The sequence below is a fragment of the Balearica regulorum genome, chromosome 1 (assembly GCF_011004875.1).
Source record: "Balearica regulorum gibbericeps isolate bBalReg1 chromosome 1, bBalReg1.pri, whole genome shotgun sequence".
Lineage (NCBI taxonomy): Eukaryota > Metazoa > Chordata > Aves > Gruiformes > Gruidae > Balearica > Balearica regulorum.
In genome coordinates, this window is record NC_046184.1 from 211,990,216 (window position 1) to 212,006,143 (window position 15,928).

The 15,928-nt window shown below is 38.5% G+C and overlaps 1 protein-coding gene across 6 annotated transcripts in view; it reads right to left on the reverse strand.

Moving 5' to 3' along the window:
• Positions 1 to 15,928, reverse strand: part of SYTL2 (synaptotagmin like 2) — a 62,505-nt gene that overhangs the window by 4,458 nt on the left and 42,119 nt on the right. For 2 of the 6 annotated variants that reach the window (XM_075742442.1, XM_075742443.1), the window contains exons 9-17: positions 10,956 to 11,057; positions 9,884 to 9,937; positions 8,602 to 8,649; positions 7,364 to 7,458; positions 4,021 to 4,140; positions 2,857 to 3,026; positions 2,146 to 2,248; positions 1,573 to 1,743; positions 368 to 446 (exon numbers count right to left, since the gene is read on the reverse strand). In XM_075742442.1, coding sequence (XP_075598557.1) covers positions 368 to 446; positions 1,573 to 1,743; positions 2,146 to 2,248; positions 2,857 to 3,026; positions 4,021 to 4,140; positions 7,364 to 7,458; positions 8,602 to 8,649; positions 9,884 to 9,937; positions 10,956 to 11,057 — 942 coding nt within the window. Of the gene's footprint in view, positions 1 to 367; positions 447 to 1,572; positions 1,744 to 2,145; positions 2,249 to 2,856; positions 3,027 to 4,020; positions 4,141 to 7,363; positions 7,459 to 8,601; positions 8,650 to 9,883; positions 9,938 to 10,955; positions 11,058 to 12,517 lie in introns of all 6 variants that reach the window. The other 4 variants (XM_075742438.1, XM_075742439.1, XM_075742440.1 and 1 more) reach the window with 4 other exon arrangements.

Consider the following 15,928-nt stretch of genomic DNA (forward strand, 5'->3'; position numbering starts at 1 on the left):
TTATTTAGAAATGTACAACTACAGGCACCTGCCTGATGATTTATAATCTCTGAAATTATTAGTGAGAAAAAAGAATTTTGGTACACATACAGAAGTTAGAAATCTGAGATTATAACAATGACGTAATTTCTTCTGTTGTAACATTAAAAACAACAAAAGATCCTAAAGGGATCTTTGGGTCCTAAACTGAATTCGTGACCAGGGTGACTTAATCCTCCAGAAAAACAAAATAATTCTACTTTTATATTAAAACAAGATGTCTAAATTGGCTGAAAAACATCAAACAACTTTTTTTTTTTTTTTTTTAAAAAAAAAGAACAAAAAACCCCAAAGGCCTGACAAACCCAAACAAAGAAGCAACACATACCTGCAACAGGGTGTGGGACATACTGGAGGGCTAGTTTCATCTGCCCTCTATTTTCTAGGTTAAGAGTCATTGTTGAAGTCTGAAATTTAAGAAGAAAAAACAACCACAAAGCTCAAACCTTGCAGTTCAAGTGCAGAGTTTACCATGCAAAGTTTTCCACCAGAACAAGCCCGACTTCTACATGAGGCAAGGTTTTTTTCATGTTTCCTTATCCATTAGTCTTCCCTCAGTTTACAGGGCATGAGAGCTTTTAGGGCATATTTAACCACTTGACAGTGCCTCAGATATATAGCTCTTCTAATAAAGCAGAAAACAAGACCCAAGAGAGGCCAAGGGGCTTTAAGTGCGCATCTTTGCCACTTTTAGAACTGGAACATACGCTCTTTCAATCAGGAAACTCACTCTTTGTGCAACAGGAAGTGCAATTTTATAAACACATTTCTATAGGAATGTTTTGTCTCATTTAATACAATCTAAAAATCATTCTCAACAAGAGTTATCTTGAAAAAAGGCAGAAGAATATGTCATTTCTTCAGAAAGTCATGGAGCATCTGTAGATGGAAAATGGCACCTGTTAACATTTGGTTACATTTATCTACCCAGAGCAGTTTTAAAATCAGTTGGATTAAACTAGTGCTGAAGACTACCAAGACATTCCTGTTTTGTTCTACAAATTATTAAACTTGGTATTGAGCTAATTTTGGAATGATCAAATGAAGTAAATTCAAGGAAAAAAAAGGAGAAAACCAAGAGAAACCAGAACCTCTGGCAGTGACTTAGTTAAAAGTTTAGATTTTGTCTGAAACCCATTAACAGACAAGAGCCATACAGACATGGAAGTCATCATTGCATCTGATATTAAAATGCTGCTGCACTTGTTCCATATTGTCAGGAGGTCTAGTTCGTATTCAGGGAACAAGTGCCTTCAGGCATCTGTTGCAGCAACATGACGCAAGTGAAAAACATCTTAAAATTCTTACTCCTTAAACCATGAGAAAGTTTTTTTCTACTATAATAGCTAGCTACTTACTAGACTAATAGAAACCTCAGAACTTTATGTTCCATTTACCAGTAAAGAGGTGTTTATGATTAATAACCAATGCAAAAAACACAGAACACACAAGACCAGGCCTAAATAAATAATGACTTGGTTTTGCACTTACAGTGGAAAATACAAACCAGTTAACCCACACTTCGTAACCTACCCTTGGCTTGAGTGGAAACCAGTTGATCTGCTTGTTGGATTTATCATTCCAGTCCCAAGTTCCTAAATCCAACTCCACTTCACCAAGGAAGCTATTCCTCCCAAAGGTATCATTGTGCCAGACAGAGATATTAAGGCTTTGGTTCTTTAGGAGATCTTTCTCAATTTTATACTACCAAGAGGAAGAAATGAGAAAAAATTAAAACAAACTAGATTTTTATCAATGCTGTGCCTGAAAATGACAAGGTTAGAAAGACACGTCTGGGTTTATATATCTGTAACAGCACACTTCTTGATTTCAGAAGAAAACTCTCTTCATGCTTTACTGATTTCAAGCATCTTAAGCTCATACTTAGCTTGTGTGTGTTTGCAAGATGTATACAACAATCAGTGCTCTCAGTGCTGTATCCAGAGTACACTGTAGAGGTAACCTATCAATGGAAGGACACAGGTACTGCTATAGAGTGATCTGCCTCATCCTGACGTCTCTTGAGAGCATCTAGACCTGTGCCAAAGAGTTACGGTTCCTCATATGCATGCAGTATTTCATATCTAGTAGAAGTTTGATAAATACCCGCAGTATTTCATTATAGACTGGATTAAAAGTTTTCTTTTTGACAGAGGTCTTCCGTTTGCCCAGCTTGTATTTCTCTGGAAGCAGGTAGGTCTTTACATACCTAAAATTTAGATAGGCTGGTTAGAAGAGCAAAACACCCACCCCCTTTCCAACTTCCCCTTCCAAAATACACAAATATTTGCTTATAAAGTGAAAGAAATCCATTTAACTAGCCATTATGTTGTTCAGCTTGTTACATTTAAGAAATGGAATGGCAGTGGTGAAGTATAACAATTGTTCCCAAACTGAGACATTAACCTCCTTCTACCACGGGGAAATGTGTTGAAACATCTCCTAAACACATACAAATACAGAATATTTAACTACAGTATGCCTAGATATCATATTTATAGGCTCTAATCCTATTAAAAAAATAAACCACAACAAACTAATCAAAGTAGGATTTACCAACTGGAAAGTTGAATTTTAAAAGAGAATTTCATATTCTTAAGGTTTGAGCTTCCCATGTTAATACGTGTACCAATTTATAGTGGCAATTCTATATTCAGTTGATAGTGGAAAACAACGTAAAGCATGTTATAGCCTCTTCATTTATTTATTGGGTTATTTACTCCAACAGGTTAGAGAGATTGGAAAAAACCATCAGTTTTCATTTTCACATTAAAAGAAAAACTTCCATTAGGAAATAAATATATTCTCTCTACTTACGGGTCTGAACGCTGCCGCTTAACATCTGCCACTGCCAAGTCTTTACACTGGCAAATAAAGACGTGGAGCTCGTTCAGCTGTTCTACATAATCAATAGCAAACTGAATGTTCCCCTTCACATCCACGTTGCCAAAGTCTGCGCTATAGATACTCATTAGACTTCCGCTCACCTGTATCATATGAGAAGAGAAGAATTTTCCAGGCATTGCATTTCACCAGGTACTTCAAGATTAGAAGTTATGCTCAGAATTCAGGCAGTAAAGAAATCAGCTGTGTCCTTTTAGATGTAACAACAAGATGTAACAGACACTATTATACAAGTTTCTCAGCAAGCAGATTAACAAAAGAAAGTTATTTTTAAATCAAAGGTGGTAGGCCATGTTTTCTACAAAAAAATTGAATGTCTTTATTGCATTGAGAGAGAAGAAATGAAATTAATAGGATGCTGTAGATCTGGAGATTGCCTGTGATCAGATCCTTGAAATATTACTTAGGTATCCCTTCAGCTGATCTTCCTTGCAGAAAGCAGAGCCTAAGAGTTTAGGACAACAGGCCTTCTGAAAATACCAACAGAAAAATTAGTGATAACATCTGTGGTTGTATTAGATGCCTAAACAAAACATACTTGAAAATTAAACCCTACACAGGTAGAAAGAGAAGGATATACAAATTTTTTTTAATCTCAATATCCTTCCCCAAAATCCTCCTTTCCCAATAAAGTCCACATAAATTAATGACTTTTGGTTAGCTAGTTCACTGACTTAATTACGCACCCCACATACCAATACTGTCTCTTTCTTTCATTTATTTCTCCCCTGCCCCCCCCCTTCTCCTTTTCTAAATGTTTATTCTACATAAATCAATTTCTACTTTCAGCTACAAATGTAAGCTCCTGGGGTAAAATCCACCTCTTTGTTCAGTGCTTACAGAGCATGCTGCACAACAGAGTCCTGAACAGGCCCTGATATATAACTAGGAAACAAGAAAAGTAAAACCAATTTTATTTTAGGCAATTCCATGCAAGGGTTCACATAACAGAAGTGGAAGGAAGGAGACAGAGATGTCAAGGGAAGAAAGGTAAGAGGTATAAGAAGGTAGCCAAAACAATACTGAAGAGATTAGCAAAAGCCAAGTGCCATTAAAACAAGGTTTTGGTTTACATACAGAGGATAAGGAGGCCATGCCAGAAGAGCCGCTAAGATTGGTTAGAGAGCTGGGACTCTTCTTGATTCTGCCAAGGGAATAACTGCTTTCTGATGCTGTATCTGTCTCTCTGTCATCACTCTACAAAAACATCACAGAAAGAAAGTCTGTGTAGGTTCTTTAGAGTCACAAGGAACATTAAAAACAAAGAGAATTTTAATGCAGATTGGGACTCAGTGAAAACCTGAATTTAAATCCCCTTGTAGTGCAACATGAGTAATTAATGTTTCTTAAATTAGGTCATGCACTTAAAGTTGAAAGAATTTTTCTGATGGAAAGCCTACACTGAAAGTTTTTTAAAGCAATAATGCAACCAGGGGTTTTTTTATTTGGTTTTAAATCTCAAATAGCAATGAAAAAGTACAAAGTTATCTTTATTGTGACAATTAAACTCAACTTCTCTACTTCACTCTCTCACGTATAAACTTATGCAAGTGATAATGCTGAGGTCTTTTACCAATCCCTTTCTTTTATATAGCAAACACCATCAATTCTGTAGCCTCTGTCTTTAAGGCAGTCAGTTGGAAGGTAACACACAGAGTAGAACAGCACTGGGTATAGCAAATGGCTTTTGCAAAAAGCCTTTCTTCCAAGAGGGCAAGGATGCCCCTGCTTTTGCATCAGGGAATGGCAGCTTTGGTTTACTTGGTCATTAGCAGGTTACGTGCTTACAACCCGGTTCTGTCTCTGCACTATCACTGCACTAAAGCATCGATGCTTTACTTCCCAAGTGTGCTTTGGCATCTTCCTATGCAAACTTTTATAGAGGAGGGAGTGTCAATCTGCTTCAGGGCAGGAAGGCTCTACAGAGGGATCTGGACAGGCTGGATCAATGGGCTGAGGCCAACTGTCTGAGGTTCAACTAGGCTCAGTGCCAGGTCCTGCACTTGGGTCACAACAACCCCAGGCAACGCTACAGGCTTGGGGCAGAGTGGCTGGAAAGCTGCCCAAAGGAAAAGGACCTGGGGGTGTTGGTCGACAGCCGGCTGAATATGAGGCAGCAGTGTGCCCAGGTGGCCAAGAAGGCCAACAGCATCCTGGCTTGTATCAGAAACAGTATGGCCAGCAGGACCAGGGAAGTGATTGTCCCCCTGTTCTCAGCACTGGTGAGGCCGCATTTCTGGTACTGTGATCAGTTGTGGGCCCCTCACTCCAAGAAGGACATTGAGGTGCTGGAGCGTGTCCAGAGAAGGGCAACGGAGCTGGTGAAGGGTCTAGAGCACAAGTCTGATGAGGATTGGCTGAGGGAACTGGGGTTGTTCAGCCTGGAGAAAAGGAGGCTGAGGGGAGACCTTCTTGCTCCCTACAACTACCTGAAAGGAGGTTGTAGCCAGGTGGGTGTTGGTCTCTTCTCCCAAGTAAGAAGTGATAGGAGAAGGGTAAATGGCCTCAAGTTGTGCCAGGGAGGATTTAGATTGGGTATTAGGAAAAATGTCTTCACTGAAAGGGTGGTCAGACATTGGAACAGGCTCCCCAGAGAGGTGGTTGAGTCACCATCCCTGGAGGTGTTCAAAAAAGCGTGTATACAGGCAATTCAGGACATGGTCTAGTAGACACGGTGGTGTTGGGTTGACGGTTGGACTTGATGATCCTAGAGGTCTTTTCCAACCTTAAAGATTCTATGATTCTATTCTGTGATAGAAACCACCATCTCCCTGTTGTATTCCACTCATGAACAATTTACAAGGCTTTCCCCCTGCTTTACACAGTTCTGAACTGCTGTCATAGATCTACTAACAGATGCAAGATTAGTAAACAAAAATTTCTACACACATTAAGAAAATGAGTATTTATAGAAATAAATATATAGCACATAAGCATTTTGAATAAGTCTTTATAAAGATCTGTTGATTGTAGCCTCTCTGGCTATGTCTATACTGCTAGATAAAAGCAGGCCAGGATTGTTGCCCAGTTCAGAGACCAAAGGAAAGGACTGACTAGCATCCATACTACCTAGTGCAAGGCTCCTTGAGAGACAAATTGTTTTGGAGAGAGCAATTTATCTGGGGACCTCCAAAATAAACCCAGGGAGTGAAGTAACAGTTAAGCAGTGTGGATATTCAGTCCTGTTACATGGACTCTTTGAAAGACAGGAGAATCCTAAGCCCTCTTGTAGAGGAAGGATATATGGTTCACCTAAGACCATTTTAGCTGCTGTCCACAGAGCGGGGTCAGCAGAAGAGGTACAGGACTGAACCCAGTTCTGGTTACTTTCAACCTTGTACTTAATTTACTCAAAGCCTGCTCTCTGGATAGGAACAGTCAAAGCTCTTCTCGTGGAGGTTTGTGGAATGTCTGGAAGTTCACAGACAAAGAATTATTAAGCACTGCATGCCTCCGGAACACACAACACATGTGATTGATTTTTTTTTTTAAAGTTAATTTGAAATGTTAAGTAAGGATATTGTTACTATTCATAAGTAGAGAACCCTTAATTTTTTAGGCTGTGATCTCTTTTATGCAGAAGGAAAAGACACTGGTACTCTAACAGATAGATTTCTTTGTATTTCTTCTTTAATTAGAAAATATATTATCAGAATTCATTATTTTTAAAATAATTCTAGAACTGAACTAGCACACAGAAATGAGTGTTAATACCACCACCATGACTACCCTACAACATATATTTTTAACCTGTTGTTTCTACCAGATTTATGTTATCCATTCATTAGTTTCGTGCTTTGTATTGGCCAGATAGTACTTCAGTGATGATAAACTCTAGATATACACTCTATGTGTGAGCTGGATAACTCAAGACAGTACTGAGATTAATCATAATTTTAAAGATAAATTGGGGGGGGGGGGGGAAGAATAAACAGATTTGGGTGTTGATGATTTCTTAGAATATAAATATGAACCATCCCCAAACCCTTTCTACTGTGACTAGACTGGTCACATATCATCCTTTGGCTTTCAAGTATTTGGCAGACTGATTCATTCAAAACCCACACTAGTAAGCTTTTTAATTGGCTGAAGATAAAAAAAAAAGATAAAGTTTAAGGATAGATATTGCCCTTTGGAATAACAGCAAGCATTCACTATGCTTCATTCTCCTAGATAAAACACGCTCTGTGTGTTTAGCTGTACAGTAAGAATAAACCTCTCATTACTGGACTAAAGCCTTTGAAAGGTTAATTAGCCTCAGGTTGTTTGGGATCATCTGCTGATTGTTACAACCTCAACTCCATGTCATGGTCCAATAGTAAAATCTGACTTGTCAGACCCAAGAAAGCACTACTTGACAAATGCAAAATGCCGTAGTAATCAAAAGCTTTAGTTACAATATTTCAGAGATGGAACTTGCCTCTTCCTGTAGGAATGACGGTACTGACTTGCTTAGTCCTTTCAGTTTTTCAGGATTGGAAAACAGCTTATCAGGCTGTGAAGGCACTGTGGAAACTGAAAAGCAGCAATTCAAAAGGTTTCAAAAATAAGTTTATGCATCAACACAGTGAGATTCCATCATAGGACATGGTTAGAAACAAACAACTTCAGATGAAATACATGCACATGCACAACCAGTTTACAACTTGGATGCAAGATTTTTTTATCCCCCCTCCCCAGGATGCAGAGAAGCTACCATTAGGAAGGATAATCTGCTTTGACATCTCTATAACACTGAGCAAAGAACTTTGGCCAGAGCAGAAGTGTTTACACTGCTTGACATGACGTACAAGCCTGGATGCTGCAAGCAAATTCTGATCAAATGCGATGAACAAAACATTTTCAATTTACCTTCTAGATTCTCTTCCTAGAACAAGGATACGTACACTTATGCACTGAACATACCATCACTGACATTAGAGTCATCATGAGGTTTTTGGTAAGAAGTTAGTGCACAAGCCAATCTCTGCTCTTTTATTTACTCAAATTAATGGCAATAGGAACATTTGTTTAAATCAAGCAATTTTTAGACCTGAACAAAGAAGTTTCAAGTACTCCTAGTTATTTATAAGATGCACCTCTCATTAACAATGCAGTGTTTTGCAGCCCATCTCTTCAACTTTTGTATACCTCTACTGAACTTCACCTCCATGTTCTTTCACTGCACAAAGCTTAATTGCACAAGCCAGCCTTGCAAAAATCCAGTTTGCTGTAAGCCCAGGATTCTCAGAATTTTCCATGCTCTAACCTCAGTTATATTTAATACTGCACTAAAGCTCTAAATCTTGGGACTGGATAAACGTTGTGAAATGCACCAATACTGAATGTCTTATAAGACAGAATTATTTGGCAACAAACAGCTGGGGGGCACGTACCTATTGCCTAAAATGAAACACTGCACGTGTGATGGGATTGTTTGCAAGGCGTGAGTTAAGCTTTTGCAAAGCTTTTGCAAAGCTTTTGCTGTTGAAGCTCAAGAGGTCCTCAACGTATCAGTTAATGTCAGTATGCAGTTAGATGCAGTTTCCCCACTGAGTAAGTATCTAGTCCAGATGTGTAACATGTTAGTTGTTAAATAAAAAAGGATTTTTAATGTATTATTTTAAATATCGGTGGAGAAGTCTCTCCGTCGTCTGCTGGAAGAATCCTACTACTCACTTCCTGCTGCATTTTCATTCCTCTCTTGATGCTGATCAGGTTTCGGTCCTGCTCAGTATTGACAACAGTCATTCAGTAGCACAAACAGCTTTGCAACGTTATAAATAGCATCAATGTATTTTATATGTGGGAAGTTTTTTACTTCCCCAGACCCCATATGTTTCTATGTTTTGCATCACTGTCCTCCTTTGAGGAGCTGGATCATAACAAAAGGAACATGACTGTTCAAGCTAAGCAAATTAAAAAGATGTATAGTATCTTCAAATTTTAGTTTATTCTGTCTGTACAGCTATCAATTTGGCTGTGTTAGTCATTTTTTCAAAACTTCACTCTTAATAAACTGAACTCAACCTCCCCTTTTCAGATAAGTGCCTACACATTCCATATTGAATATATAACATGCTTTCAGTAGGGGTCTCCATTTGAGAGAAAAGTGCAGTACAGGTCTTAAGTCTTGTTAATTTACCAGACATTGCATGCATCCTATTATGCTATGATCATCCTATTTATACTATAGGCCACTAACATGCAAAATGCTTTAAAGCATCTAAAACATGACCACAAATGTAACTGTGCACAACTATTTCTTAAAACTGTAGTGCACCAATGTAGTAAATAAGTAATTTTGTGTTATATTCCACCATATTCAGTGTTATTTGATGTTTTTTCTATTGTGTTTATCTTGACATGGTCTTGGAGCAGGTTTACTTTTATTTTGCTTAGATTTGGAATGTTTAAAGGCATACAGAAAACAGAAAGACATTTGTACTGCACTAGTGGATTGATGATATCAATAGTAGCTGATCTAGCAGTGCATCTATTACTTAGAGTAATTCTACTATTGCTGGACTGAGACAGGGATTATAAGAGAGGTTCCTTTCTAACCAATGTATTCTGAAGGGTGTTTTGCATCAGCAAAACATCCTGCATGTTATAACGCAAGAGAGGAACAAACAAATGCAATATCTACTTAGGCCAACTCTTTCAGCTGAGCTAATGTTCAAAGCTCTCTGATTTTAGTAACTGTTTCACAGGCAGAATGACCAAAGGCCAAAATAATACACTGGTAGGTGGCACAGAGTTTCTACAGATACAGCAGGGCGTAAGTATATTCCCTAAGAATAAAACAACACAACAAAATTCTGCAAAGGCATTAAAGTCATGCTGAAATTAATCAAATCTAAAAGCACAATACAGTTCTGGGTTTCAAAACCTCCTTCACTAGCAAACAGAGGCTACTGAAAAAACAATAAGCTTCCATGCAGACACAAAAGATATTTACCATCTTCAGCACTAAGAGCTAATTCTTCCTTTGGATTATTTATTTTTCCTTTATCTGTGCAGGAAAAAAAGTAACACACAGTTAGAAATTTTGCTGTTCAGTATGATACAATGGATGGCAGTGATAATCACAGAATCAAGAGTAACGAGAACAAAAAAACCAAAACAAACCAGCAGAGCCAGGAGAATGGTTACATTCAAGAGATGCTTTCTACTTCACACACTACTTCAAGCCTACATCCAAGCAGCAGTCTCACGTTGACAGAGTTTCTATCAGTGTGCTGTTTCAACAATGTTAGTGCATACCTAAAACCTAGAAACTAGTTAGAAGCAAGCAGTAGCATAAGTAGTATTAGAAGAGTAATTTGCCAACAATAGCCAACATCTTTCAAAATCTACACCTCCATGCTTCAGTTTAAAAAAAACCCAAAACACACAAGGTCAGTTTACGTCTTCCCCTTTGGACATGAGATAAGCATGAAGACACTGAGGGGCAGGGTGAAGGGAGACAGGAATAATAATAAAAAAAGAATTAAAATTATAAAAATTATAATTATTTTAAAAAATCTTAGCATTAATTCCCTCTGTAGCCTCTTAAGTACAATCTTGTCTCACTGTGTTCTCTTAAAGTGAGTTTGGTATAGTAACTGCTAGAATACACAGATGAAACACTACTAAACAAAGAAAATTTTCATACTTCCACTGTCTACTAATTTGACCCAGGCAAGCAGCCAGGAGAAAACGGCAGTTGTTGTTCATTACTGATTTGAGTAGTTGTGAATACTTTCACTATTGAAAACTTCCTAACTATCCAGGAAACAGTTCATCATAGATTAGCACAGTGCATTTTTGGAAGATGTCTGCTCCATAGACCAGTGTTGTTTCAAAATTAATACAAAGAACTGAAAACTAAATCATATGAGAAAAGAATTCAGTTTTACAGTACAAACTCCATACTGCTTATTGAGAAGCAAAGACAAAAACCACTACTTGGCAAAGCTGTGTGGAAGAACAGCGTGAACAAGTTTAAGCCAAACTGGGGGCCATGGGAGACACACAAGCTTTGTGCTCACTTGAGGTGGCTGATGGAATGTCCTCTAGACTTTTGGAAGGCATTTTCCTATCTGCACTCCTTTTCAAAGCCATCAAAACAGGGTTTAATTCTTCTTCTGAACCTGTTACAAGACAAAACACATGAACACTGCACACACAGACATGCCACTTTAAGCAAGTCACTAAAAAAAATCAACCATGGATTTCTCACAAGAATCTATTTTGACCTTTAACAAAGAACATTCAATGCAAATACAAAATAAACTCAAAATTTAAAAACCCAAATGTCTAATTTACATGTTCATTTGCTCTAAATTCTCTCAGCCATCAGTAGAGAGAGACAGGTTGGTTGATTTCCCCTGCGTAGGTATTGCTGTCTGTACTAATAAGGGGTTTTATTGTCTTAATTGCCCAAGAACAACATAAGATAAACTCAGACTTCAGCCAGTTTGTAACCATCTTGTTATGAACCAGTGTTAAAAACTTAATAGCTTTAGTTTTTCCTTCTGTGTAAATTTGTCCATTGCATTTTCTCCTCAGTGAAAGTCACTTTTTTGGTTGTTACTCAAGTATTGAAACAAAAAAAACATCCAACTGCAGAGAGATTTGGGTCCCTGAAATTATGCAGCTGTCTCCAAGGGCAGAATCAAGGCAGACCTAGCTCCATCAGAAACCTTTAAGACTCTCTCCCCTTCCTGCCTCACTGTCCTCCCCATCAGCCAACCAACCAGGTCTTATAGACAGCAACCCTGTAATTATGGTAAAAACAAGTTATGTTTCAATTTTTCCTCACTTGTCTTGAGTTTTCAGTGACTGCTGTTGGAATATTACTTTCAAAACAGGCTCAACAGTAAGTTAGCAGGAGTTGGAAACTTCAGTATTTCTCAGATTCTCCAGGTGAAGAAAACATTCCCAGTCTCTCAGGAGCAAGTTAGGTAAGTTAAATTATCTCCTCTACCTTAAGCTCTTCGATGACTATCATACACTATACATTGACCAGAGCTGCCATTCAACCAAACAATGAGAATCCTGGAAAACAGACCACTTCATTTATAGGGCCACTTTCTAGTGCGACAGGCAGCAACAACAAGTTAAATAGCACGGAGTATTGGTATTGTCTTTATATCTAGCCATTCCACTGATAAGTATTTACCTTTTAAGACTAACTGGTCAAACTAAAGAATGAACTCAGTCAGTCACTGATAATTTTTTTTTCTTTCCTCTTTTAATCCAGGATATTTAGAAGATATACCAGGTTGAGTATTACAATGTTATTGATTTGAAGGTGACATCACAGGGGAGGAAGAAAAGGGTAAATCATGAAGATTGATGCAATTGATTCATGCTGCTAAACTCCCCTTACAGAAAAGGCTTATCTAAATATAGTACATTTGCCAAACACTTTCCAATTAAAGGACTTAATTAGTTCTTCTCATCCTTCCCAAACAAATAACCAAAGCATTCAATTAAGAAATAAGCATCACACAGACTTTTGGTTAACATATTTCAAGTTGGCTACCAAAAAAACTGTAGCCATATTTGACAACCCAGCACCATGAATTTTAGAAATCAAACGGCTCACAAATTGAACTTCTGGTTCCAGAGAGGGAATCAGAGTTTTCATCTGAAAATTTGGATCCCAAGTGTAAGCCATCCCCTTCCTCTTCATCATTATCCTCATGCTGAGATGTCAGGCAGAGTTGAGCTCCTTCTGGCTGGAGGGAGTTGCTCTCATCTTTAAGTGGTGTGCTTGCTCTTCTGAATTTCAACAGTGCTTTAAATTCTGAATTATTTTCAGAAGCATCCAAGGATGTGATTTCACCTCTCCTTTCTTTTTCGTTTATCTTGAACTGCTTGATTGCAATCATATTGGTCTCTCCTTCCAAGGAAGAGGGATCAACTGGAGCCCTGTTTCTCTCTTCTATTTTATTAGAAGCTTCATTTCTTTTAGGGAGATCAGAAGCTTCAATTTCACTTACTGTCAGATCATTTATTGAAGTTCTGATACTTTGTTCTGGAGCTCCCTCTTTGATAGCTATCTTCATCTGGGTATGATAGCTACTTAAAGCATTATAAGGCTGTGACACTGTCATGAATAGAGTCTCTTGTTGTGATGGAAACATATGATCCCCAAACTTTTCTTGTTTATGTAACTCTTCGGATAACGGAGATGAAGTTTCAGATGCTTCTTGAAGAAGTTTTTCTAAAGAGCCACTGAATTCACTGAATTTTGCAGTATTTGAAACAGAAGTTTTTTCTATTGTTTCTTGTATTTCTTGAGGATCATCTCTCTCTTGTTCATGTGGAGCATGCATACTTTGACTAGTCTGTATTTTACCTTGCATTTTCTTATTCATATTTTTTAGCACAGAAGGTGGTGTTTCAGAGACCTCTTTCGGTAGCATCTGCAAATTAACATCAAGCAGTCCATATTCAGCCTTGGACAGTACAGATCTTTCTACGGTCTCACCAGTTTCCTGCAACAACTCTCCATCGTGCTCATAGGTCGTGCTTTTAACTTCCATCTCAGCAGCTCTCTGTACTGTGCTGTCAGCACGTTTTGGTTTAGAGGGTGGCGTTTCAGTGGCCTCCTTCATGAGCTTCTCTAAAGCAGAACTCAAGCCACTAACCTGGGATGGGACAACAGACTTTTCTATGGTCTCTCTGATTTCCTGCGGCAGCTCTCCATCATGCTTACAGGTCATGCTTTTAATTTCCATCTCAGCAGCTCTCTGTACTGTGTTGTCAGCACGTTTTGGTTTAGGAGGTGGCGTTTCAGTGGCCTCCTTCATGAGCTTTTCTAAAGCAGAACTCAAGCCACTGACCTTGGATGGGGCAACAGATTTTTCTGTGGTCTCATTGACCTCTTCAGGCTGACCAGTGTCTTCTTGGCATGTTGATTCTACACTACAGTTAGTGTGTAACATACCATTTGTGTCATTGGACGTTTTCATTCCCACCCTTCTATATTCAGAAGTTTGAGATGCAAAGGTTTCTCTGAGCAGGTTCTGCAAACCAGCTTGAGGCCTCCAAGAACCCCTAAGAGCATCATCCTTCTCTGTTGGCTGATGTCGTAGACAGAAAGGTTCAAATTCCCTAAACAGTTTCCTGAGGCTGCTTTTGTTTTCATTCTCATCTGTTGATGGCACAGTCACTTCTGTGCTTTTGCTTATTTCTTCTTTTTGATCGGTAGGAGAAATGTCATGGCTCTCTTCTACTGTTCTTTCAGAAACCTTGCACTGATTTGAGTGAAAAGTTGTCCCTTTCAAAATGTTTTCTTTTAGGTTCAAGCTAGATGACATCTCAGAAGCTTCCTTTTCTAACTTCTTTAGGCCTAATTTAAATGCATCAAGCTCAGCTTTAGGTAGAACCACCTTATCCACCGTCTCTGCAACTTCCTCTTTAGGAAGACTGATTTCTAATGCAGTAGTCTTGTTCTCCACTTTTTCTATAGGTAAGCATAGCCAATCATCCACTGCTTTCTCCTTTAAAGCATCTTTATCACCAGGTGATTGGAGCAACTGCAAGGAAACATGATGTTCTTTTGATGAAACACTATTTTTCTCTACACATTCTTTAACTTCTTGCTCTGGAAGACCCATCTTTTCCTGTGGTTTTGAGATAACTGGTTTTCTGTCCAGCTGTACAGAGTCTGTATTTTTTGTGTGTGTCACACTGAGACCTTTCAGCGTAGGAGATCCTAGAGGCAGTTCACACACCACAGAATCTGATTTCTGTTTTTTTTCTCTCTCCAATGTTTGGGTTTGCTGTTGAATTAACTCTTGCTTATCTCTGCCTTTTTCATCTTCCTTTGATTTTCTTTCATAGATTATTGAACTAGTATGATTTGGCAAAGAAACATCTCCCCTATCAAGGCTACGCTGTAATTTAGCTCCAGTATCCCAGAAGTTTCTCAAACTCTGGAACTGTGAAGGATCTGAAATTTGATGCTTGGATTTTTCATTCATTTTTTCTTTTAAAGACAAAACCTGGAAGCTAGGCTTCTGTTGGGAACAAGCAGCAACTTTTCCTTTAAGTGTTTCTTTTTCATCTTTGTCTTCGCTTTCTGGTGAAGCTGAAGTTGCACCAACGCTGGGCTGCAAGTTACTGGCTTTTGGCAATTCTGTATATTCATGAACTTTACCAGATGGAAGTGTTCCTTCTGGCTTTTCAACTGCATGGCCTGGTCCAAACTCAAAAGAGTTTTGATGGTTGTTTCCTGAAGCCTGGCTTGCACAACTTAGTTCAGCACTTCTTAACGTATTCTTGCTTTGATCATCCAACCCAGTAGGTAGGTACACTGAAGTTCGTTTTATTTTGTCACTTTCTCCAAGACCTTTCAATGCACAGCCACCTGATGCATTAGTATGGATATTAACTTCTTCCTCTCCATGACTGGGGGTAGTTTTATCCCTTTCCCAGAATGCTCTGATCTCCCTTATTCTTCTTTTTTCTCGTATTGCCTTCTCCAATTCACACTTCTGAGCTGGTAGCTTGTGTTCTTGATGTACCAAGAGATTTGATATTTGATTTTGTCGCTTGATTTCTTGACCATGTTCTTTTTCTTCAACTCTTGTACAGACAAATCCAGTTTGTGATTTGTCATTTTGCACCTCATTCTCTTCCCCTTTCTTAGGTTTCATCCTCTCTTTTATCAGCTGTTTATCTTCTGAAATAAATGATGTAGATGAAATACTGTTCCATTGTTTAATCTTCCCAAACGGTAACTCTTCTTTAACTTCCGTTTTTCCATCCATGCTAGGCCCACTGTGTTCTGTAGGAAGAACTGCTGTTCTGGTTGAGAAGTTCACTTCCTCTTTGGTTTCCCTGCCTTGGGATGTAGCTGATACATGTTTCCTATCTTCAGCACCAGAACTTCTTTTAAACCAATCTAAAACTTTTGATACAGATTCACTGGCCGCTTTCATGAGTTCATCAGCATGTTTGTCAGGCTTGAAAGGGGTTTTAGCATGTTGCTCCTCAACAAGATCAA